Source organism: Rattus rattus, chromosome 6, assembly GCF_011064425.1.
Source record: "Rattus rattus isolate New Zealand chromosome 6, Rrattus_CSIRO_v1, whole genome shotgun sequence".
In the NCBI taxonomy this organism is placed as follows: Eukaryota; Metazoa; Chordata; class Mammalia; order Rodentia; family Muridae; genus Rattus; species Rattus rattus.
Window position 1 is genome coordinate 28,293,940 of NC_046159.1, and position 24,791 is coordinate 28,318,730.

Below are 24,791 nucleotides of genomic sequence, written 5' to 3' on the forward strand. Positions count from 1 at the left end.
AAAAATATTTATAGGAGGAGATATGGAGACACAGTTTGGAGCAGAGACTGAAGGAATGGCCATTTAGAGCCTGCCCCACCTGTGGATCCAGCCCATATACATACAGGCACCAAACCCAGACAGTATTGCTGATGCCAAGAAGTGCTTGCTGACAGCAGCCTGATATAGTTGTCTCCTGAGAGGCTCTGCCAGAGCCTGACCAATACAGAGGCAGATGTTCGCAGCCAACCATTGGACTGTCCCCAATGGAGGAGTTAAAGGATTGAAGGAGCTGAAGGGGCTTGCAACCCCACAACAACAACAATTCCAATCAACGGAGCTCCCAGGGATTAAACCACCATCCAAAGAGTACACATGGACAGACCCATGGCTCCAGCTGCATATGTAGCAGAAAATGGCCTTGTTGGGCGCCAATGGGAGGAGAAACCTTTGATCCTGCCAAGGCTTGACCACCCAGTGGGCGGGGTGGTGGGAAGGGGTGGGTGGTCAGGTGGGGGAGCACCCTCATAGAAGAAGGGAGAGGAGGGCTGGGATGAAGTGTTTATGGGCAGGGGAACCCGGAAGGGGATAACATTTTGAAATGTAAATAAGGGCCTTGAACTGGCTGTGTAGTGGACGAAGACTTAACTCTCCATCTTCCTGGGTATTGTAAGCCTGACCCCGCAGAAACAGCTGTCCTTTTAATACTGTCCAGCGCTAGGTTTGTGACTTCTCTCTCTTTTATCCAGAGAACATTCGTGATGACAAACTTTCGGTTTAGATTACTTTCCAGGATTTTATATAAATTTGCTTCACAGTCTTCATAAACTAGTTTGTTTATTTAAAATATTACATAATTGCCCCCTTACCTGTCCTCCCTTCTCTACCTTTTCTCTATAGCCAACTCCCCTTCCTCCACAGCTTTTCTCCTTTAACCCCTGTTTTTCACCTGTATGTATCAACAAACATGTAAATACTCTAGGGTTGCCTGCAGCTATATGCTTTGTGGGCTGACCACTGGTATTGGAGAACAACTCATGGGGGTCCCGGAGGAAGACTAATTCATATTCTCTCTCTCTCTCTCTCTCTCTCTCTCTCTCTCTCTCTCTGGTTGTTGATTGTCTGAAACTCTTCACCTTGGGATGCCAGGAGGAAAACTAGGCCTATAGCACGCAGCTAGTGAGGTCATGAATCATAGGATTGCAACTTTCCTAAATCAGTCTAATTCCTAACCACATTCCCAGTACTCATCATTATACCCACAGGTAAGGGTAGATCTCAGCAGCTGGAGACCGTTTCCGAAGGCCACATCTTGTCAAAATAAGGAGAGCAACTGAGGGTAGCGTTCCCAGCCCGACTACTAGAACACAACTCCTGCACCTAAGGCTCAGGCAACATTGCAGAGGAGTTGGTGGAGGTTTAAAGAGCCAGAGGACCAGGAATTCTGATGTGAGGTCGCGTCTTGTAGCTAGGACAGGGAAGCTGTGCCCATGAAATCTCAGAAACGTGATGTGACCAAGTCCTGAACTATTCCAACACCAGTTGATGTTCTAGCATAAATTTAAGCGCATCTTTCCTTCTTTTTGAGTGTAAAGAATATACTGGTTTGATTCCCAGCCTCCAGGGTACCGACAGAAGGTTGGGTCTAGATAGAAGTAATAAAGATACAGAAACTGTCATGGTGTACCAGAAAAGTCTCATCCTGAGAAATCAGTCTGACAAGGTTGTGTTTACACTGCAAACGCCTTTACTTCTTACATAACGGAACCCTGGTTTCCAGACGCTTTCAACAGCATCATTTTACAATACAGAATGATACTAGAGCTGACTCAGTTTTCCAAGGAACACTCCTTCCAACGCGGAATATGGAGACCCCACTCCGAGCACAGTTGGGCGCACCGCCCCTTCCTCTGCGCATGCGCACGCTGCAGTCCTGCTCCTGGTCCATCCCTGGCCTCCTCGCGTCCCTCCTGGGAAGCAATTCCTAGCCTTTGGCTCCGCGCATTGAGGGAGCGGCGGGTGAGCCCTAGATGGCATCAAGGGCGGAGGGTTCTCGGAGCTCGGGGCCATCCAGGTCGCTGTTGGCAGTAACCAGGGACCAGCGAGGGGGCCTGTCTGGGGGAAGTGCTGGGGTGCGTTAGGACGTCGGGGCTCGGGCTTGCTGGGTTCGGGTAGCCCCGCACCTCTGCAGAGCTAATTTAGGGCCGCTAGGTTGTGCGGCGCGTGCGCATTTTGCGCACTAGGCGGGAAGATACAGGGTTGTAGGGCGGGACCGTGAGGAGTTGACGCACGCGTAGCGCGAGTATGACGCGGTGACGCATGCGTTCTTTGGCTGGTGGGACCAGATGCTGGGATGTGGGGGGCGAGCGGGCAAGCCAGGTCCCGAGTGAATGAATTACTGGGATAGAATAACCCACGCAAGACTCGGTTTCCTTTTGTGCGTGCAGAGTGTGACTATTACGAATACTTGCTGCAGTTTTCTTCCTTTTTCTTTTTTAAAGCTGCAACTACTACTTCTTGCGCAGGGAATACCTTGTGAGGGTCGCAGGGAGCTCACCCTCGCTGGGGGCCTTTGGATTGGTCCCTAAGGTTCTGTGTTTGGAGCCACCAAGCCTCCAGCCACTCACACACGCGAGATCCCAGTTCTGAATTTGGTACTCTGTCATGGGTTTTGCGTAATGACACAGTATCCTGAAACCATGGAAGACTGTGTGCTCGCCGAAAGTCTGGGACAAATTTAAGGAGAGAGGTGAGCTGGAGTTGAGAGATGGGTGCAACCAGGCTGCACATGGAATGCCATTTCTTGGAAAATGATTGGGGGTGAAAGGCTCACCAGCTACAGGTCCGGAATTGCTATCACCGCCCCTTCCTACACATCTTATGCGTCACTCCTAACTAGTTGACTGTGGAGGGGCGTTCCCTTAGACTGATGCATCTAAAGGTGGCATGTAGGGAGATGCTAAGGGCCATGCCTTTCTGGCCACATGTGCCCATCGGGCAGTAGTGTAGGTGGGTCCTGAGACTCTTAACATCTTGCAGGTCTTTAGTGACATAGCCAAGACCTGCAGATGGTTGTACATTTTCTCTCTTTGAGGTGAAAGCTTTTTTTAATCAGACGATAGTTTTGAGAATTGCAAAGCAACTTGGAATGTAAGCAAGTACATTTTGAAATGTTTATCTTGCCTTTAAAATCCCCGATCGTTTTCTCAAGTTTTCTTGACTTAATCCGACTTCAAGGGAATGATGTTAGATTAACTGTACCACTTGATTCCCACTCCGCACCCCCTCGTCCTCCTGGATTATCAGGCGGGACAAGTTCATAGCCTTTCCTCCTTTAGATTAATTATTATTTGTTGAATGAAGAAGATTGCCTCGTCTTTTTAATTCTGTAAGTTGGGTGCTAATCAGAAACAAGTGTTTGCATTCGTTCAGTGCAAAGTGTCAAAACTCAGTTTATGTTAGCGGCACACCTGAAGAAGTAACTCCTTGCTTGGAGCTGCAGGCAGGGCAGGTCAAGTCTCTCCTGACATCATTCTTCCTTCTCCCTCAGCTTTCCCTCCTCCACTCAGAGCAGAAAATGAACAAATCCCAGGTGAGTTTTTTGGCTTATTTACTCCCATTTTGTTTATTGTTTTGTTTTTTTTTTTCAATGAAAAAGTAAATCAGGCAAAAGTTTACAGCCACAGTAAAAATTTCAAGTAGGCCAGTTGACAGAATTAGGTGGTGGCTCTTAAAAGTTACAGGAGTATTAGCTGGCAGGAATTTCTGTTTTCTGGTAGTCACACTGAGGTGAATGTGATCTGTCGTCTATATCAGTTCTTGTTGAAAACAAACTAGTGCATGTCAGGAGTCGATCCCGATACCGAGGCTGGAGTAGACCACTCTGGCTCTCCCGCCTTGTCCAGGAGTGACTTGAAAGGAGGTGTCAGAATCTGCAGCCAGATGTATTCTCAAAGGAGCTCTCTTAAATGTTTAGCCAGCTTGTTTGTGTCTAGATAAATTTGCGTGTGGGCAGCTTACGTTTATGCATTTCTCGTTTACATTCAACCTGAAAACTAAGGCCGTACTCCCCCACCACCATTCACTCAAATCAGTTCTAGAAAAGGCCACTGAGTCACCTTCCAGGCCAGCCAGAGCATGTTCTTGTCATTGCCTTTTTTGACCGTCAGCAGCATTTGGTAGTTTTGGCAATGGACTGTTTTAAAAGACTTTTTAAAAATTTTTTTTCTTTTCTTTTTTTCGGAGCTGGGGACGGAACCCAGGGCCTTGTGCTTGCTAGGCAAGCGCTCTACCACTGAGCTAAATCCCCAACCCCCTTTTTAAATTTTTAAATAACTTGTTTTTCATACAATGTATCTTTATCATATTCTTTCCTCCCTCAACTCTTTCCATATTCTCCTCACCCAACGTCATGTTCTTTCTCCTCCGCCAAAAAATCAAAAGAAACTTCAACTAAATTCATTGAAAATAAAACATACCAAAACAAAAAGTATATATACACATGTGCACACACACATGCACAAGCCTGAACACACATGTGTACAGGCACAAGCCTGCACACACACACCTATCTGATTTCTCCTTAACCCATGTGAAGGCAACTTTTCTTTTTGCTCCAGACATTTCTTTCACCCTTGACTGTCTTCCATTCTTTGTTTTATTGACAGGTCTCATGTGTTTTCTTTTTTTCTTAATGGTTTGGAATTACTAATATACTAACATTTAGAATAGTGTGTTCTAAAAATTTTTTAAAATCCGAACCAGGGGAAAAAGCTAATGCAAAAGATACAAAAGTATGTTCTCCTTTCTCCTTCACCCATTCTGTGTCCCGTAGGTGTGGTGACATTAATCCTCTGCAGACGTTTCCACTGAGCGTGAAAAGTATTCTATAAGTAATTATGTTAGTTGGCAGAATTTGGAACAATTCCAGATATAAATGTATGGCCATTCTACCATAGTTACTCAGTTTTGTAAGCTACTTAAATAAAAATAATTATTTATTCAATTAAAATATGCATGGCTTTTCTTATGTATCCCTTTATATTTATAAACCTGATCTCGGGGCTTCTCAAGATGCACCTCTGAATCTGTAACATCCCTTTAACGTGGATTCTGAGATAGGAGATGTACACCAAACCCTGAATTTCCGTTTTCCTCCTTCCTTTTCTTTGCTATTCCTTCTTCTCTTCCTCCCTTCTCTACCCCCTCCCTTTCCTCCTTTTCCTTTTTCCCTTAGAGATTAAATCTGAGGCCTTGAATACATTCAACAAGTGCTCTGGTACCAAGGTGCACCCCAGCTCCTGAGATTTTAAGGCAAAGCCTTGCTGTGTAGCCCAGGCTGGCCATTAACTCATGACCTGCCTCTGCTGTCCTAATGCTGGAATGTTGTTAGCATTCTGTCTAAGCTCCACCCCCACAGTTACCTGGCAACAGCCAGGTATGCCTGACACTGTAAAAGGGGCTGCTTGCCCCCTCCTCTCTCTCTTGCTTCTTGCTCCCTCTTGTTCTCTCTTGCTCTCTTGTTCTTACCCTCTTCCTCTTTGTCCCTTCTCTCCCCATTCCCCTCCCCGCTTCTCTCCATGTGCTCATAGCCTGCCTCTACTCCTCTTCTCCTTTCTCTCTCCCTCCTCCCTCCTCCCTCCTTCCTCTTCCCTTCCCTCTTCCCTCCCCTCCTACCCTCTTAACTCCCCTCCCCATGCCCTGAATAAACTGTTCTACACTATACTGTCCTATGGCTGGTCCCTCAGAGGGAAGGGATCCCTCAGCGCGGGCATGCAGAGGCGCCCCCTTTTCCTCATACCTCACCACACCTCCATAGAACACAACCCCTCCTCTCCTTATCCTTTTATAAACACAACAGTCGTGGACCACAAGCCCAGTCAGACTCTGAATTTCTGCAGTCAGATGTTTCACTACTGAGCTGTGTCCTCAGAATTCTGATTTCTAATACGTTCACAGCACAATCCAGTTCTGCTGTTCTGGGGACCTTTGGAGGGCAAGTTTATCCACTGTATTTTCCGTATTTCTTACTTCAGTTCACAGGGTGTGACAGAGGTTTCTCTGACAATGCATAGATTACTGCTGCTATCGTTCTCTCTCTCTCTCTCTCTCTCTCTCTCTCTCTCTCTCTCTCTCACACACACACACACACCCACAACACATGACGGTTGAATATCCAACTGTCTTGACATCCAAGTTTATTAAGCTACTGTTCTAGCTGGTTGGTAATAGCACATGCCTTTAATCCCAGCACCCAGGAGGCAGAGACAGGTGAATTTCTCTGAGTTCAAAGCCAGTCTGGTCCCAGGACGGCCAAGGCTACATTGAGAGACCCTGCCTCAGAGAAACCAATAACACGAGTGCTGCTGTTCTTTCATAGCTCCCCGTGTGTGCATTAGTGTTTATCATATTATTCATGTAACTATGCTCACAAATACCCAGGACTTGATAGCTTTGTGGCCTGCCTGTCTTGGAGTGACCATGTATAATCTCATTGACTGCACATGAGAATGCTTGTTTTCCCACAGATTTTTCTGGTAGGCTATGTGGGGAAGTTTTTGGATTGGGGGAACTGTGAGCAAAGGTGTTATTTCAGTACAGTTTTCTGTACTCTGAGTGAAGTTCCTTATCTTTTCATGTGTCTAATGGTGTTATCTTAGGTTACCTTAGGTTATCTTAGGTAATGGTTAGGGTTACCATTGCTGTGGTAAAACACCATGACCAAAGCAAGTCAAAGAAAGAAAGGTTTATTTGGCTTATACTTCAGGACCATAGTCCATCACTGGAGGAAGTCAGGACAGGAACCCAAGCAGGACAGGAACCTGGAGGCAGGAGCTGATGCAGAGGCCATGGAGGGGTGCTGCTTACTGACTTGCTCCACATGGCTTGCTCAGCCTGCTTTCTTAGAGAACCCAGGACCACCAGTTCAGGGGTGGCACCAACCACAATGGCTGCCTTCTAGGCTTCCTTAACAGCACCATCATATGGAGGCATATTCTAAGTTGGGGTTTCCCCCTGTCAGACGACTCTAGCCTGTGTCAAGGTCACATAAAATGTGAACTGTCTGTTACTATCTTTTGACCATTTTTCTCTTAGGTTCCTGGCCTTCCTCTTTTGCTGTGTAGAACAGTGGTTCTCAACCTTCCTAATGTTATAACCCTTTAATGTAGTTCCTCATGTTCTGATGACCCCCCAACCAGAAAATTATTTCATTACTACTTTGTAACCGTAACTGTGCTACTGTTAGGAATCGTTATGTAAATACATGACATATAGACTAGACTGTCTCAACCCACAGGTTGAGAACCATTGGTTTAGCCAGGCACAGCCTTGATTTTGGAGTAGTAAACCCTTCTGTTCTGCTGTTTCATTGTTTTTGAGACAACAATGTTTTTTGTGCCCATGTTCTCGTGAATTTTCATACAATATCATTAGGAGTCATTTTATCACTACTTTATTTTCTTATAACAGTAGTGTTTGGTTTTCCCCTCGGTTTCTGGGCTATCTAGTCTCTGGTCCTCAGTCACCCAAACATTGTTGAGTATGGGTTTCATCTCATGGAGTGGACTGTAAGTCAGATCAGACATTGGTTGGTTACTCCCAGAAGCTCCGTGCCACCATCGCCCTAGCATCTGTTGAAGGCAGGACAGATTGTAGGTTAAAGGGCTTGTGGCTGACTTGGTTTTTACATTTCTCTTTTTGTAGCCTGCAGGGTAACCTTCCCTTACTAAAGACACTAGAACATAGGGATGAAGGTTCTACGTAGGCACCAGCTCCAACCTCCCCATGTTCAGCAACTTGTGTACATACTCTGAAGTGGTATAGCCGGGACATTATTAGTTCTCTTTTTAGTTGTATATTTAAAATTAATTTATTTTCATGTGTTTGTTGATTTGGTTGCTTGGTTTTAAGTTCTTTTATTTCCTGTGCTTAAATCCTTTGTCATATGCACATCTAATAAAGAGTTTTTCTCATTCTGTACGCCATCTCTTTACTTGATTTTTTACTTTGCTATAGATGAACTTTTTGAATTTTGTGAAATGCTATGTTTTAGTTCTTGGTATTAGGATCTTTGGTCTGTTTTGAATTGATTTTCATAGAATAAGATGTAGCGAATGACGTTCTTCTACCTGTGAACTTTCAGTTTTCCAAGCAGTGTTTACTAAAGAGGTTGGCTTTTTCTAAGGGTATGTTTTTGGCATCATTGTAAACAAAGTTTTCACAACTTTTGCCATGTGGTTTTATCTTCCTCTCATTCTATGAAAGGTCTGCCGTTTTGTTCCATTACCTCAGTACCGGGGGATTTTTGTTACTATGGCTCTGGAGAGGACTTGACATCAGAAATTGTTACAGCTCCAGCGTTGTCCCTTTGCTCACGATTTCTTTGACCATTATGGCTCCTCGGAGCTTCCATATGAATGTAGGTTTTGTTTTTATTTTTCTGTTTCTGAAAGGAATGCAGATTAGTTTTGGTAGTATAATCACTTTTGTTTTGGTGACTGTTTATCCAGAGGCATGGGAGGTCTTCGCGTCTTTGGCTGTCTTACATTTCTCTTGAGTCAAGGTTCTCTTGTGTAGCTCTCTCACTTCCTGAGTCCCTGTGGTAGAATGAATAAGTATGGCCCTCAAAACTCACGTGATTGAATGCTTACCTAATAAGTAGCATTTGGTGTGACCTTACTGAAGGAGGTGTGTCACTGGGGAGTCAGGCTCTGAGGTCTCATAATCAATGGGCCCAATGGGATAGATTAGCCTATCATTTTCTTTTCTGTGTGTCTTTACCTGTTTTTATTATTATAGTAATATTAGCTTCGTGAGTTTGGCGTTTCTTCTTCTCTTTCTATGTATGGGACGGTTTGAGGACCACTGGTGTTAGTTTTCCTTTATGATCTGGTAGAAGTCTGAGTTTTTCTTCACAGGAGACTATTACTGCTTCACTCTCACTGCCTATTGTGTGTCCATTTAAGTTGGGCATGTCCTCTTTCTTAATTTTTATTGACTCAAAGTCTCTGGAAATGTTCTCATTTCTTGTACACGATCCAGTTCATTGGAACATAGATCTTCAGATTATGCTGCAACGATCGTCTGCATTTCATTCCTGACTGTTGTCCCTTTTCATCTCTAATTTTAATCCTTTGGGTTACCCTCTTTGGTTGGCTTGTCTCAAGAGTCATCACCCATGCTCATCTTGGTTCACTGATTTTGTTTGTAGTCTTAATTTAATTTCCATTGTTTCTTCATTTCTGCCCTCATCGTTTTGCTCCATCTGCTGATTTTGAGTTTGGAATGTTCTTGTTTTCCATAGATGTGCATTAAAAACTGAGGAATATCTTAAATAACTTAATAGACACTCATACCCCTGTGTTCTCTTGTCCTTATCCCACCAGCCCTTCCTCCTCCTACTTTTATGTCTTTGATTTTGTTATATTTTTGTGTTGTGATCTTACTGGGTTTGACCAGGGCTAACATTTTGGAATGGGTGTAGAGCTATCTGAAGTATGAATAAGTGGGTGTATCACGGCAGATGATGACTTCCCTTCTCCACGCAGCCCTCACCTGCCAACAGCTCCCTGCCAGGCCTCTCCGTTCCTGTGAATGTACATTCATGAGTTCAGTCTGTGCAGACCTCAGCAGGCAACCACAGCTGCTGTGACTTCGTGAGTGCTGTGGCTGTGGCATGCCTATAAAAGAGCATTGTACAGCGCTCCTTCCCACCGTCCAGCTCTTTCCTTCTTCCTGATTACGCTTTATAGTGTTCGTTGAGCCTTAGAGCAGGGGTCCTCAGCCTGTGGGTCACGACCCCTTTGGAGATCGTATGTCACATACCCCACATAGCTATTTACATTACTATTCATAACAGTAGTAAAATTATATTTATGAAATACCATCGAAATAATTTGATGGCTGGGGCTCACCACAGCATGAGGAACTGTAGTAAAAGGTCACGGCATTAGGAAGGTCGAGAGCCACTGCCTTAGAGGAAGTGATAGATGTCCTGTTTCAGGCAGAGTACTCAACAGTCACTTGTTCTTAGCCCCTTGGAAGCTCTATGCACTAACTGCTGTTGATTGCTAAGAGAAGCTGCAAGAGAAGCTTGACCAAGATTGAGGACCACACTAGCCTATGGGTACAAACGTAAATATTTTTTAAAATACAAATGTTTAAGTTGATATATTTGACAACATTGTTCTTTTACCAAAAATAAAGATAGTGGGTTTTCTCCTGGTGTGCATGACTTTCCTGGTCATGGAGCTTTGGCCAGGTCCCCAGTGCTGATCAACTGCCTGCTGTGGGCTTGGCATCCTATAACATTGTGCCAGTATCGCACCAGTAGGCAGTGCCAGGAGACATCTAGGAGGAGCTAAGGCTAGCAGGTGACTTCCCTGGAGCTGGCCCACCTTTTTGAACTCTTGAGAGGCAAGGTCCCAAGTGACTTCATCTCAGGATTGCTTCTTGTAGCTAATATGCCTTTCCCATCACTATTACACAGCCTAGGGATTCCTGGGCATTAGTCTACCCTATTGAGAAAATTTTCTGCAAATTAACATAAAGATGAACTTTCATGAATTAATACTGTTTACATGAATTAATGATTTTATAGAATTCCTGATTCAATTTTATAGATATCCTGATTCGATTAAAATAATTTTAGGAAGAGAGTTTTAAGAAATGGTTTTAGTTGTTTTGTGAGAAAAATAGAATAAAGTTAAAATCAAGAATAGAATGTGCCCATTCCTCATAAAATAGTAGTAAGTAAAGGCTGCATGATGAGGAATACAATGAGCCTTCACAATTACACTGAGAAGATAAATAAATAGGCTTGGACAGATTTGTGATCAAGGAAAACCATTCATTCTAGGTCAGGTCCAAGGATGAAGCCACAGGTGTCCACTATGATAAAATGAGGTCATGTGAAACTGTTGCTTTGAACTCATAATGAGCTTACAGAATGAAGCATTGCTTTGAATTTCATATCAACATCCTCCTATAACTCCCCTTTTGCATAACATCTGTGAGGTAATTTTCTACAAACTTTTGTCCATAAAAAGGCCAGAGAATAGAAATAAAGATGTGGCTTGATTGGCTCTGTTCCATTCATTCATCCAAATGTATATGCATGGTATTTGGGCCTCAGCCCCATCCACCAAATGTGTATATGTATATGTCTGTCTGTGTGTAGGTATTCCTAACACTTGTGGAGTAGATGAAATGGGTGTTCAGGTCTGATGAGAATGTGTGTGTGTGTGTGTGTGTGTGTGTGTGTGTATTTGCCTGCACAAAGGATTTTGATTTTTTCCTTTCTTTGTAACATTTTATGTATGAGGTGATTCTTACATAGAGAACTAAGCAATGAAAAGGGTTTGTAGCCACCTGCTTTATCCTGTGTGTCTTGTCTGTGTGAGTGACTTCTTTCCTCCCTAGTTCACAAAGAGTTAAGGAGCTCTGAGCCTTCTGCCTGGCCGGCTGGGGCTCCTGACTGGCTTGAGGAGCTCTAGCAGTAAATCTGTTGCCTAACAGCATGTGTTAATCGCCAAACACCATAGAATAAGCAAGAAAGTGTTAAGTTTCCAGACGCCATCAGCTTCCAGCCCCCACTACGGTTAGTTACAAGGGCTCATCAGTCTTTTGGCCTTTGTCCAACTCTCTCCCCTGAGGCTGGCACCCCACCCACCCACCCCCTGCAGACTTTACCTTGCTACTTAGTATTGTAGTATGCAATGTCCAAAGCTGGGAAAGATGATTGCTGACTTTTCTCCCCTAGTTACCTGCATCGCAAGCTCTAGGACTGTACATGCTAGCCAGAAGGGAGGGGGTTTGTCACTGCAGTGTGGATTCTGTGTTCTGAAAGCAAGCGGGCATGACGTATGCAGCCATCAGGACCTACCATCCAGTTCTGTGGGACGACCCAGGGCAATGGCTTCATCTGTACAGCTTGGGGGAACTGCTGGGGCTTTACCGGGCAACAGCTCTTAGGAAGTTGCATCTAACACTTGGCATTGGGATTTCCATGTTCAACCCCATGGCTTTGGGACATTGCTCTCCCATGCACGGTTCAGACACTTTAAAAATTATTGCGCTGTTGAGATTGATTTATAATGGGGCTGGCAGGTGGCTCGGGAGTAACACGGATTGCTGTCTAACAGTGCCAGTTTGCCAGTTGGATGACCTCAGTTTGATCTCTAGGACCCAGGAAAAGGTGGAAAGAATTCCTCAGAATTGTCCTCCAAGCTCCACTCGAGAGGCACAGAACCTGCGCCACCCCATGCTAATAATGCATAAAAGACAACGAAATAAATTCACTGATGAAGTAGCGTTTCAGTGTGGCTTTTCCAAACGTCTTTAGTTTTGGTCAGTGCTCCTCCATCTCCCCTCCTTCCCTCCAGTGCCCTGTTCCTGTTTAAACCTCCCATGCCCAGTATTTCTTCTTTCTCATGTGCGTCCTGCCATCCCTACCCTCCTGAATAGCCTCCTTTTTCGCCAAGGCCCCTTCCTTCCTTCCAAGTCTATAAACATATCAAGTTAAGAATGCATAATACAAGAATTTAAAGCTATGATTCACACAGGAGAGAGAGCATTTGGGTTTTGACATTGTGGACCTGGATTACCTCACATAGTGTAAAAAATTTCAGTTTCACCAATTTTTCTACAAATGCCATGATTTTATTTTTACTTACAGCTGAATAAAAGTCCATTGTGTGTATTGCCACCTTTTCACTGTCTGCTCATCAGCTGGTTGTCATTTAAATGGGTTCTACCTGCTCCCTAGTGTGAATAGAACAACAGTGGACCAGAATGTGTAAATACCTCTACAGTAGGATTTGGGATCCCTTTGGTGTGTGCTCACAAATGGTATAACTGGGTCAGTGGAGTTCTGCTTTTAGGCTTTTCCCTTCTTGAATCACCAGACACATTCAAAGTGGCTGGCTTAGTTTGCACTCTGCCCACAGTGTATAAGGGTTCCTTCCCCTTTCGCTAAACCCACACTAGCATTGATCTTTTGTATTCTTGATTGCCATTCTGACTGGGGTACAGTGGAATATTTATTTCTCTATAGCTAAGGATTAGCCATTCATACTCTTTGTGAGCTTTGTTCAGTTCCACACTCATCTTTTAATTGGGTGATTTCTTGACGTTTAGTTTTTCAGTTCCTTGTATATCCCAGATGTGAATTCTCTGTCAGATGTATAAGAGAAGATTTTCTCTCAGCAGATGTAGGGTATGGACCAGTCCTGAACCAGGATTAGGACTGTTGGTGTTTAGGGGACAGACCCAGGATAGTGATCAGATTTCACTCCAGATTTAATAAGTGGTCAGGAGTCCCACATCGTCCAGCAGCTCCAACGGAAGCTGTGGATGAAGAGTGGGACAGGCCCAGCACTGCCTTGATGCTTGCTTAATTCCATATCTCTCAGTGGCTTCAGGGGAACCTTTGGTTCCACATTTCTCCAAGTGGCTTCAAGTGAAGCTTCAGACTCAGAAAGGGACCAGAGTTGACTCTGGGTAAGAACCACAGACATGGAGAGCTCCATAACTCCCTGCCAAGGCCACAGATCCATGTAAGAGGCCCTAGCTGACACAGGGCAATACCAAACCCTCAGATTTGAGCTACAACTTCCAGCCCTGACTGCCAGTCCTACAAAGGAGAATGGCATCTAAGCCCTGCTAGGACTTCTCTCTACTGAACACTGGAAACACCACTGCTGAAAGAAAGTGACTTAAGTTTAAAAAAATGAAAACGAGAGAATAATTCAACCAACAAACCCACCAGATGCACAGGTGCCAGCACAGAAACCAAAACAACATAAAGGTAGGCACTGGTTTCTATAGCTGTGATGAAAACACTATGACCAAAAGCAATTTGATGAGGAGAGAATTTATTTCTCTTACACTTCTACACCACTGTGCATTATCATCAAAGGACACCAGGGCAGGAACTCAAGGTGGGAACCTGGAGGCAGGGGCTGATGCAGAGGCCATGGCATGATGCTGCTTACTCTGCTCCTTATGGCTTGCTCAGCCATATAGCTTTCTTACAGCACCCAGCACCACCAGCCCAGAGGTGGCACCACCCACAATGTGCAGTACCAGCCTGCCTATGGCCTGATTTCATGGAGGCATTTTCTCAGCAAGCTTCTTCTTCTCAAGTGACTCCAACTTGTGCCAAGTTAACATAAACACTATCAAGCACATGCAGAGCATTGGGATATCATAAAAATGATAAGCCTGTTCGAACAATGATTACGTTCAGACGCGTCAACGAGGGCACACGTCAGGAGTACAAAACTAAAAAGGTGGCTGATAAGGAAGTGAGTCTGAGTTATGAAAATAGAATTGCTGAAGAAAACCCAATCTAAAATAATGCTGGAAATAACAAACTCGATAAATCAAATAAAAACACAAGCAGAAAGCCTTACCAGCAGAGTGGATCCTGTAGGAAGCAGAATCAAGGATAGACAACAGGTGAAGAGCATGGATCATTCAGTCATGGACAGAGGTAAATTTAAAAATAATGTGAACAGAAAGTGGGAGAGTATTGGGACACCATGAAAAGACCTAACATTCAGACTAGGAGCCTAAAAAAAGATAATACCACAGATAGGATATAAAATGTTTCCAATAGAATTATAGAAAATTTCTCCAAACTAGAGAAGAAGGTGCCATCTAGACACAAAAGATAGAGCTCCAAATAGACAACCAGAAAAGAGACTCCCTGTAACATATTAAAACCACAGAATAATGACAGGCTATTACAAGCTACAAGAGAGAAAAGTCATGTATAAAGCAGGCCCATCAATATAACACTCGACTATTCAGAAGAAAGAGTTAAAGTGAGAAGGGGCTAGGAAGATGCGTTCAGAGTTCTGAAAGGCCAATAACACTCTGCCAGAAAAACAGTTAAGACTGAAGAAAACGGAACTCCCCACAATAACAGATTGAAAGGTATGTGTCCGCTAAAGCCGACTCTACAGAGGATCCTGGGAGAATACTTCGGTGCGGAGGCAGGGGTAAATACACTCAAGAGTTCGCCTGGAGCAGTTTGAGAACAGTTAATCCAAAAAGAAGAAAAGAGGTCTAAAAGTCCTCCAGCACAATGTCAGACATTGTGAATGATAGACATTGTTCAGGAATGACTCTTAACGGTTTCAATTCTCCAAAAAAGAGACACAGACGTGCAGTTTGGTTTAGAAAACAGTACTGATATGTTTGCTGCCTCCAAGAAACACACCTCACCATCCACAATACAATTTACCTTCAAGTAAAAGGTGCACCTCAGACCTATATCAAAATGTTCGAGAGATCTAAACCACTTGATGGTGCACCGACAAACCTTGGAAAATTTGAATAAACAGGATCACAAAGGAGTAGAAGGGAAGAGGCAATAAAACCAGGACTAGAATTAATAAAATAGAAACAAAGGTACAAACAGAGAATAAAGAGTTCTAATAGCTAACAAAACAGACTTCAAATCTAATTAGAAGAGGTAATGAGGCTTCATACCCACCAGAGCAACAACCCACTAATAAGACTCTGTAATTTTAAACACATGCACAACAACACAGTGGACTTGATTTCATAAAAGAAATATTATTGGATCTAACACCACAGATTAGCCCTAATACAGAGATAATGGGCGACTTCAAAACTCTTCTCTTTACCAGTAGATGATGAGCTGGACAAAAACTAAACAAGCTTAGAGTTAAATATTGTGTCAAATGCATCTATCAGGGATCTGTAAAACAGTTCCACCAAGACACTAAATACACTTTCCCCTCAGCAGAACATATAATTTTTTCCAAAGTCAACCACATATTAAAACACAAAGCAAGATTTAACAAATATAGAAAAGTTGAAAAAAGTCTGCATTGTGTATGTGTACAGTGAAATGGGCTAGACATCAGCAGCAATAGAAGGCACTGTGCAGTATTATGTCGACTTGAAATAATTCAGAGTCATCTGAAAGGAGAGGCCCACAGTTGAGGGAATGCCTCTATAAGCTATGGCTGTGTGCAGTTTTCTTAATTAGTGACTGATGGGGTGGGCTCAGCCTATTGTGGGTTGTGCTATCCCTGGTGGTCCTGGGATCTATAAGAAGTCAGGGTGAGCACACTATAGATAGGAAAGCCAGTAAGCAACAATCCTCCATGGCCTGTGCATCAGCTCCTGCCTCTGGGTTTCAGCCCTGCTAGAGTTTCTGTCTTGACTTCTCTCAGTGGTGGACTATGGTTTGGAAGTGTAAGCCAACTTGCTCATTATGGTTTATCATAGCAATAGTAACTCTAACTAGGACAGAGGGCAAGGAAAATACACAGACTCACAGACTGAACACACTATTTGATGATAATGTAGTCAAGGAGGAAATTAAGGGGGAAAAAAGAAAATCCCAGAATTGAATGAAAATGAAAACACCATAGGAAAGTCTGTGGAGCACAGTGAGGGTAATCCTAAGAAGAATAAAGAGTTGATTCTTTGAAAAGACTTGATCATTGACAAGCCATTAAACAAACTACTTTCCCAAAGAGAAAACCCATTAGTAAAATTACAGGTGAAAAGGAAGACATTGAAACAGATTTTAAGGAAATGGAGAGATTCATTAAGGACATACTTAAAAGTTTATACCCCAGCAACTTGAAAGTCTAAAAGCAATGGATGAATTTCTAAATGTGTTTGATCTACCAGAGTTAAATCTGGATGAGATGGTTATGGACTAACAACAGCCAATGAGGTGGAAGTAGTAATTTAAAATCTCCCAACTGAAAACATGGCCGGACAAGTTCAGAGCAGAATTCTGACAGATTGCCAAAGAAGAATTAACATGGTATATGTCAAATTATTTCATAAAATTAAAAAATTAAAAAGGATGGAACCCTTTCAATTAAATTTTTTTGAGACAAGTTTTCATTGTCATCCTTGCTGTCCTGAAATTCACTATGTAGACCATGTTGACTGCAAACTCACAGAGATCCACGTGCCCTGCCTTTACGTTGTGGGATTAAAGGTGTCACTACCATGCCTTTCCCAAATTCTTTCTGTGATTATTCCTGTGATACCAAAACCAGGCACAGACCGAACAAAGATTTATAGGGCCGATCTGAGGAACATAGACACAAAACATTTTTTTTTCAATAAAGAACTTGCAAACCAAATTCAAGAACATATCAAAAAGATAATCTGCCATGATCAAGTCGACTTCATCTCAATGTCAGAGAGATGATTCAACATGCATGAACCAATTAATTTTATCTACTACATTAATATTCCAAGTACAGAAACCACGTGATCATCCCATTAGATGCAGAAAAGGCCTTTGACAAAATCCAACATCTTTTCATGATAACGACAATAATATCTATGAATACAAGTGATATATTCTAACATAGAGACTATATACAGGATGCCCACAGGCATCGTCATCATCATGCTAAATGGAGAAAAGTAGAAGCATTTCTGCTTATGTCAGGATCAAGACAAAGACGTCCACTTAATCCACTTCTGTTCAACGTAGTGTTTACCTCAAGCATTAAGAAAACAGGAGGAGACAAAAGGAAAAAACAAACTCAAAATTACCAGTATTTGCAGATGATACAATTCTATACCTAAAAGACCTAAAGATTCCACCTGAAATGTCTTAAAGCTGATAAAATCAGCAAAGTATCAGGACACAAACTCACACACAAATCAGTTGCCTTCTTATGTGCAGCTGATGAGTCCACGAAGAAAGAAAGCAGGGAAGGGATCCCATTCACAGTAGCCTCAGAAAACTTTTAAAGGATATATCTACCTAAGGAATCGAAAAACCTGTACAACGAAAGCTTGAATATGAAAGTATCAAAGATGTAGGAAGGCAGGAAAAAACCTCCCATCTCCGTGTACTGATAGGATTAATATTGGGAAACTGGCCATCCTATCAAAGCAATCTACAGATTGAATGCAGTCTCCATTAAATCTCAACGTGCTGGCCATGCTGACACATGCCTTTAATCCAGCACTGGTTAGAGGTAGGCAGATCTCTATAAGTTGAGGCCAGCCTAGTCTACAAAGTGAGTTCCAGGACAGCCAGAGCTGTTCCATAGAGAAACCCTTGAAAAAACTTACTAACTCGATGTAAGTCACAGAAATTGAAAAAAAAAATCATTTCAAAATTCATAGGGAAGAGCAGAAGGCCCAAGAAACCCACATCCCGCTAACAGATAAAAGTACAGCCTCCCTAGTTTTAAGTTACAAATATACAGTTGTAGTAAAAAGAGCCATATAATGATGTGTTAAAACTAGGCACATCGATCAACAGAATAGAATTGATGACTCAGAGAAAAATCTCATAAACTTTACAACCATGTGGACTTTGAAAAGGAGGCTAAAATTCCCATTGGCGGTGGCAGTGTCTTCCACAAGTGGAACCGGTCTACCTGAGTAGCTACGTGTTAAAGAATGAAACATCATCCTTCTTTCTCATCTAATACAAGGCCAAAATAAGAAGTAGGTGAAGGACCTCAACGTAAGACTTCATGCCATCGCTTCTCGGCCTTTTGGCTAAGATCAAGTGTAGTAAGACTTCATGCCCAGAACCTCGTAGAGGAAATGGGTCTTACTTTTCAACCAACAGGTGCTTGTGAGGGCGCTCTGTCAGCCAACCATTGACAAATGGGACCTCATGAAACTAAAATGCTTCTGTACAGCAAACAACATCACCGTCCATCACCTGTGGGCTCTCTTCCTGGTCCTGCCAGGGGGATTGTTTGCAGTGCACTCTCTATTCAGAGGTGAATACACTATGAAAATAGAGTTACCTATCTTTGACATCATCATCTCTTAAGTACCAGCCTTAGAGAATACAGGGGTGCAAATAATAGTGCTTTGTGTACTAATGTGTAATCATTTGTGTGAGTGGGAAAAGAGACCCAGAAAAAGAAGTAGGAACCGTTAGAGGAGAACAGCCTTTGGTCTGCTCTCTTATCCTTTTCCTGCAACTCACACATCACGCCCCTCTGTTGAATTCTCCCATCCTTTTGTTATTTTTTCCCTGAATTTCCTGTTTTATTGAACTACAATTTATTTTGGCTATTACTGGGTACAATTTATTTTGAAGACCACACCTACTCATTTCAATAACCGGGTCATCCGTGGGTCTCCTTACATTGCTTGTTTTATTTCTTGTTCATCATTGGTTCACATACCGTGAAACCATTTGCTCTGTTTAATAAGACCACTGTGCTTTCAAAACTCATCTTACAAGACTCCAGAAAATAATCCCCTCAAGCAGAAAGGGCTCATTCTGTTCTGCAGATGTAAGACCAGGGCAGGCACTTCAGTCAGCCATGGGCTTTTCTCGTGGAAGCCTGTCATTTATCAGTACCCTCATTTACTTAATCTTCTCAAGTATACTTCCTAATGAAAAATAAAGTCTACTGCTGGGCTTTTAGTCCATTAAATACACATATAACTGTCCTGACCAGGTCATAAGCACTTTTGAGACTAGGAAGTGTGTTTTTGCTGGCCTCAGCAGTATTCATAGCAACTGAAACACTCCCAGGCCTTTAACAGAATCTCAATTTGTATAAAATATTTTATTTTATTCTACACAGTGTAGCAAAGTGCGGGGGGGGTTGTCCTTTCATTATTTTTCAGTGACTCTAAGGAAACTCGTTCTGCTGAGTCTTCTCTATATTGCCCAGTGCTAGTAACTTTATACAGAAACAGAACGTTTTATTTCAGGAGCAAGTGTCATTCAAGGATGTATGCGTGGATTTCACCAAGGAAGAGTGGTATTTGCTGGACCCCGCCCAGAAGGTGCTTTACAGAGATGTGATCCTGGAGAATTATAGCAACTTTGTCTCAGTAGGTAAGGGGTTTTTCTCAGTCAGCTGCCAGTCACATACATTTCCGGCTGGGAGGGAATGCTTATAATTTCCAGTTTGAGGCTTAAGATTCAAGGGTGTGAGAGGACCGATTGCTTTTTGATCTGACAATGGTGTATTCTCACCTCTCTGCAGAATGTCGAGGACTTTCACAGAGCTAAGCTATTGAGCACCCGGCCTGTGTTATTTTGTCTTAACAGGGCATTGTGTTACTAAGCCAGATGTTATCTTCAAGATAGAGCAAGGAGAAGATCCCTGGATACCAGAAAATGGATTCCAGTGTTACCCAGGTACGTACTGAATTCACTGGCAAGGGAAAGTAATCTGTATCATTGGGTAAGGTAGGTTACTGTCTAGTCAGTGTTTGATTACTATGAAGAGACACCATGACCACAGCCACTCTTATAAAGGAAAACACTTAACTGGGTCTGGCTTACGTTCGGAGGTTTAGTCTGTCACCATCATGGTTAGACGCGTAGTGACACATGGGCAGCATGTTGCTGGAGAGCAGCTGAGAGTTCTACACCTGGGTCAGCAGACAGCAGGAAGAGAGGAGCTACTGGGTGGCTCGAGCTTCTAAAACCTTAGCGCCCACCTCCTGTGACACACTTACGCCAAACAGGCCATCCTCTTCATCCCTCTCAAGTAGTGCCACTCCATGTATCAAGTAGCACTCAATTCCGTAAGCCTCTGGGGACCATTCCTATTCAGACCACAACAGTCACCTTTGGAATATCTTTCAGAAAGTCCTGTTTTACATCAGACCTTTAGAACTACCCAAGAGCAGCACCCACAGCTTGGCTCGGTGGCCCCTCCGTCTGTCTCTCGTTCAGAGATGCCTTTGCTTTGGTTTTGACATTTTGGAGTGATTTATTTTTACCTGTAAATCGAAAGTCAGTTGGCTTCATTTTAGATACTTTTTTTTCTTTGGCTAGTTTTCCTTTATCTTTAAGAATTGTGCACCTTCTCTCTGTTGCCTTTGAGCGCCTTGCTTTAGCTAGCATATCCCCATGTACTTCTGTATATTCCACTGACTAGACGTATAATGGTGAACACTTACTCTGATACACTTTAATTGTTGGTCTCTGGGATAGTAGAGTGCTGTAGAATTTTTAATTAAGCATATGATTATTAACATTCTTGCATTGAGCACCAATAGTTAAGAATAGCCAAGATTTTCATGATGAAGTATATCGAAAGACTCAGTAACAGATATAGAATATGATGTTTAGGGGTCCCACATTTGAATAGCAGATACAGTTACATGTTAAAGCGAAAAACCTGTGTGCAAAGGAAAAACCTAAAAATAAAAACCGACTTAAGTACGCAGTATAGGAAAATATGTACACTGAGGACTTAGGAGTAACAGGGCAGGAAAGGTGCATATGAGGCAGAATATAAGATGAGCTGGGAATAAACCTTGCTTGGACGCTGCCAAATGTCTTCTTCCTTTGTTACATTTCTCGGATATTCTGTGACTTCAAAACTATCCAGCTGCTCCTTTGTGATTGTTCTGTTCCTTGGATCTGCTAACCTCCACTTACTAGTTTGGAGTTTATTTCACCTTCTCTAGTGTGCTTTCCCACAGCGTCTCAGGAAACTCCTATAGATAAAGGTAAAGCAAAAACCTCAGGAGCTGGAGAGATGGCTCAGTGGTTAAGAGCACTGACTGCTCTGCCAGAGGACCCAGGTTCAATACCCAGCACCCACATGGCAGCTCACAACTTGTCTGTAACACCAGTTCCAGGGAATCTGACACCCTCACACAGACCTACATGCTGACAACCCAATACACATAAAATAAATACAAATAAATAAATATTTAAAAAGAAAAGAAAAAGCAGAAACCCTTTAGATCCCAGACTGTTCTTTTGAACCTGAAGAAGTGGGTGTTTGCAGAACTCTCAGGTAGTTCGTCATGTGCGGTGTGGAAGCCAGGCTTCTGACGGGGACCTCTTGCGGTGCTCTGTTTGAGGTGTCAGGCTCTCCCACTGTGTCTTGTTCCCACCCAGTGCAGTTCACCCCTGAAACCCTTGCCTACTGATCTTCGCTGCCGCTTGGCTGGTTTTCATTGTTTGCTGGGCTCACTCAGCATTTTGAATATTGTGACTTCTGGAACAGTTAATGAATTCCCTATGAATTGAATCTCCTTTTATATTTTTGTGTTTTGAAGTTCATAATATTTTAAAAATTATAACCAGTTCCCTATGTGCAGCTGCTTCCACTGTAAATCCACATTTGTGGTTTTTCTTCCAACTAGGATAGTAAAGGAAGCCTACCAGATTCGGTTTGTATCAGGAAACAAAATCTAAGCAAAAGAACTATGAAGAATTTCTGTAAAAATTCACATCCATTGGGCATGTGCTTCCCAAGTCTCTGGCTTGTGGAAGGCCTTTTTCTCTGTGTGCTTGCTGTGTGCTTCCCTACCCTTAATAAAAAGCCTTTCCTTAATAAAAGGACAAGTACTAAGATTGATGAGGTGTGGTAATTCTTTTTCTCATTTATAGAAAGGAAATGGAAAGTGGATGACCTCTTAGAGAGCAAGCGGGAAAATCAAGATGGGCGTTTTTGGCCACTCATGCTCACCAACAAGAACACAGATCTAGGGAGTGGCGGTAACACAAGAAAAACGTCCAGTGCAGACATTGACTCTGTTTCTGCAAGAAGTTTTCTGCTCAAAGTATGTGACTCGTGTGAAATGAATTTAAAGAATCTTTCAGCGGTAATTATTAGCAAGAAGAGCTATTCCAGAAAGAAGCTTACTGAGTTTGATATATATAAGCAAGCACTCCCTGATAGTAGGCCTGAGAAAATTCCTGTAGGAACAGCATCATGTGAATATGATGGGGAAAGGGAGGCCCTCGACCTTTGCCGGAGTCTCACTCGGCCAATTTCTGGCCAGCCTTTTGAGTATAGTGAAGCAGGACAAGCCTTCCGTGAGGGAGTGGCCCTTGGTACAAGTCAGAACTCTCAGCTAGGGGAGACTCTCCGTAAGCACACTGAATGTGGAAGAACTTTCGTTGACAGTTTGAAGCTCAGTGTATCTCAGAAAACTCATTTGCATGCGGAGCCTCATGAATGTAGTATTTGTAGAAAGTCCTTCTGTGTGGATTTACAGTTTGGGCATCCGAGAGCTCTCTCAGGAAACAGTCCGTATGAGCGAAGTGAATATGAGAAGCTCTTCTGTGACCATTCAGCTTTCATTGTTCATCAGGAAGCTTACACAAGAAAGATCTCCCAGGAGTATAAAGTGAGTAACAGAACTTGGGGAAAGCCAGCTCTCTTTAAACATCAGATAATACAGATGGGGGGGAAACCCTATGAATACCATGCGAATAGGAAAAATTTCAGCAAAAAATCACATCCCACTCAGTCCCGAAGAGCTCACGTGGGAGAAAAAACATTTGAATGTGGTGAATGTGGTAAAATGTTTTGGGAGAAATCGAACCTTACCCAACATCAGAGAACACACACAGGAGAGAAACCCTATGCATGTACGGAATGTGGGAAAGCCTTCTGCCAGAAGCCACACCTTACCAACCATCAGCGGACACATACGGGAGAGAAACCCTATGAGTGCAAGCAGTGCGGGAAAACGTTCTGTGTCAAGTCAAACCTTACTGAACATCAAAGAACACACACTGGGGAGAAACCCTATGAATGCAATGCATGTAGGAAATCCTTTTGCCACCGGTCAGCCCTAACCGTCCATCAGAGAACACATACAGGAGAGAAACCATTTATATGCAATGAGTGTGGGAAGTCATTTTGTGTGAAGTCAAACCTGATTGTACATCAGAGAACTCACACGGGGGAGAAACCCTATAAGTGCAATGAGTGTGAGAAAACCTTCTGTGAAAAGTCAGCTCTTACTAAACACCAGAGAACTCACACTGGCGAGAAACCCTACGAGTGTAACGTGTGTGGAAAGACCTTCAGTCAGAGGTCAGTACTCACCAAGCATCAGAGAATCCACACGAGGGTAAAAGCTCTTTTAGCATCCTGAATGTTTAGCTTTTGCATGCCCGTCAAGTCAGTTGTACCATTTTAAATATGAGCTTAGAGCCTGCCAAAGAATACCACAGAGTATTAACAAATACCACTTTGTTGGAATGCATGAAAGCTTTCAAGAAATTAAGAACTTTCATTTGATTGTATTGAAGGGAAATTATTCATATAAATAATATGGTTAAAAAAAACCTTAGAAATTAAATCGTGTAATGTCTTCCAAATGTGTTTCAGAATTGTATTTAAATATAATGACTAATATTAATTTTACTTGTATTCATAGGAAAGTATGAAACTTAAAAATGAGGGCCTACAGCATTAACCATACATGTAAAGAACACCCTGTGTTTATAGACCCTTTGTGAGTATGTTAATGTAACAGAAGTCCAGGGAACCCTTGATTTATGTGTTGGAACCCAGAAAGAATGTGAGGAAGAAATATGAACCCTTAGTTTAATAACCGTATGGTATACTTTTCATCCTAAATACCACCAGCGTCTTTATAGGTTGATAGGACTGTGTGTTTCTGGACATGTCTGTGAATGTGATCTAGATGTATGTGTGTGTAAACACACTTGCATGCATGTAGCTGCACACAGTGGTGCTGTCATAAAGGCAGCTCACACCACTTTAAAGTGCTGACGATGTAGGAGTTCTGTGGATCATTGTCTGATATTCCATGAGGTTGCAGTTAAATTATACTGAGAGCAAAGGGAATAAGTAGCACTCGTCATTCCTCACACTTGGCAGTGTTTCCCTGTTGTCTTTGCTGTGTACCCTTGGTCTACATGCCAAGAGTGCTGTAGAGCGGTGTACTACTGCATATTTCCTTCAGATGCCACCCCACCCCATGCCATCCCTACTCTCACGTTGATAGCTTGGCCTTAGAATATTTATACTGTGGAAACTGATAAACCATGTGTCTGCATTTGATTTTCTCAGAGAAGCTGT

General features: G+C 42.8%; 1 protein-coding gene across 7 annotated transcripts; it reads left to right on the forward strand.

Annotated features, from left to right (window-relative positions):
• The first annotated feature begins 1,922 nt into the window (after positions 1-1,922).
• Positions 1,923-24,480, forward strand: Znf248 (zinc finger protein 248). Of its 7 annotated transcripts, none has more exons than XM_032905813.1 (5): positions 1,923-1,998; positions 3,530-3,571; positions 19,675-19,816; positions 20,033-20,122; positions 22,340-24,480. In XM_032905813.1, exons 2-5 carry the CDS (start codon positions 3,557-3,559, stop codon positions 23,836-23,838), a joined length of 1,746 nt encoding a protein of 581 aa, XP_032761704.1. In that variant the 5' UTR covers positions 1,923-1,998; positions 3,530-3,556; the 3' UTR covers positions 23,839-24,480. The 7 variants fall into 7 exon arrangements, with proteins under 7 accessions (XP_032761704.1, XP_032761707.1, XP_032761703.1 ...); XM_032905816.1 differs by having other exon boundaries at positions 19,690-19,816; XM_032905812.1 differs by lacking the exon at positions 1,923-1,998 and adding an exon at positions 2,299-2,728.
• The last annotated feature ends 311 nt before the right edge of the window (positions 24,481-24,791 follow it).